Here is a 1,394-nt window from a genome sequence, read left to right as displayed (position 1 = left end):
AGCATCCATCCTCCAGGTGACCAGCCACCCCACCTGCCACTCGAGCTGGTGGATGAGGGAGTAAGCCGATGGTTGGTGTAGATCAGCATTTTTCAAAGCTCTTTCTCACAACAGGACGCTAGCTCCTCAGTATGATGTGCAGAGAAAGTCTTCCTACTCATGCACATCTGAGAGACACAGGCAAAGGGCAGCTGCAGGACTCGTCAGACCCCTTAACGTGCCCTCGAGAGGCAGCATTCCCCAGTCCCCGGCCACGCTGATGGAGGGTGGGAATGCAGAGCCGGCCCTTCCCCGGGTGGCCCCTGACCCGTGCCGCTCCCTTCCAGGACCTGGATTACCTGTCTGAGGGCCTCGAAGGCCGGTGCCAGAGCCCTGTGGCCCTGCTCTTTGACGCCCTCCTGCGTCCAGACACAGACTTTGGGGGGAACACGGAGTCCGTCCTCACCTGGAAGCTCCAGAAGGAGCGAGCCATCCCCCACGTGGTCCTGGGCCGGAACCTGCCTGGGGGAGCCTGGCATGTAAGTGGGACCAGGAGGGTGCGAGGCGATTTGGGGCGAATCTACCAAAGTCTTGGGGAGACTCCCTCCCTAAGTCAGGGGTAGGGCTCTTCCATTTCCCAGCTTTCCTATTAGCTTCCCCCTCCTCCCCTCTCCCCCCTCTTCCTCCTCTTTCTCTTCCCCCTCCTCCTCCTCTCCCACTTTCCTTTCCCAGTGAGCTCAGGACCCATGTCCTCCAGCCCAAGTGGGTTGGGGGCTAGCAGAGGTCTGGACCAAAGGACCCTTTTTCCACACAGTCCATTGAAGGCTCCATGGTGACCCTGAGCCAAGGCCAGTGGATGGGGCTCCCGGACCTGGAAGTCAAGGACTGGATGCGCAGGAAGCGCAGGTGAGGCAGCCCTGGAAGCCCAGGTGGGCAGGGAGACCCAGGCCCTCTCCCCACATCAGCCCAGGAGCCTGAGGTAAAGGGGCTCCAAGGATCATCTCGTCTGCCCTCCTCTTCCTCCAAGGGCTTGGGGGGGAGACCGAGGCACCGATGGGAAGGGACTTGTGTAGGATCCACAGGCCGCTGGGTTCACCCCGGGCCTCCTTGTCCAGTGCTCCCTCCCCCTCTCCCATGACCCCCTGACTTGGCCTTCCTATAGCATCCCAGTCTCCAAGGAGACAGTCTCCCTTGCCCCCACGCCCTGCCCCCACCCTCCCCAATCCTCAGGATTTCCTCCCACAATTCTGAGCCTGGCCTGGAAAAATCTCCTTGCTTCTAGGTCAGCTAAAAGGCTGCACTCCTTTGTTTATTACTAGAGGCCTGGTGCATGAATTCATGCACTGGTGGGGTCCCTCGGCCTCGCCAGCAATCGAGGCTGTTTGGGGTGGGCCGACAATGGGTTGGGGGTGGGG

General features: G+C 60.9%; 1 protein-coding gene across 5 annotated transcripts in view; it reads left to right on the top strand.

Annotated features, from left to right (window-relative positions):
• The window catches only part of OSGIN1 (oxidative stress induced growth inhibitor 1), a 73,415-nt gene that overhangs the window by 48,821 nt on the left and 23,200 nt on the right, over positions 1 to 1,394 (top strand). For all 5 annotated transcript variants that reach the window (XM_015562990.1, XM_006762251.2, XM_015562991.1 and 2 more), the window contains 2 exons: positions 327 to 518; positions 794 to 885. In XM_015562990.1, the coding sequence (XP_015418476.1) occupies positions 327 to 518; positions 794 to 885 (284 nt within the window). The remainder of the gene's footprint in view (positions 1 to 326; positions 519 to 793; positions 886 to 1,394) is intronic.

Source organism: Myotis davidii, unplaced genomic scaffold (genome assembly GCF_000327345.1).
Source record: "Myotis davidii unplaced genomic scaffold, ASM32734v1 scaffold77, whole genome shotgun sequence".
Lineage (NCBI taxonomy): Eukaryota > Metazoa > Chordata > Mammalia > Chiroptera > Vespertilionidae > Myotis > Myotis davidii.
Note: the sequence above shows the minus strand (reverse complement) of the source record. Positions and strands in the feature narration are given on the sequence as shown.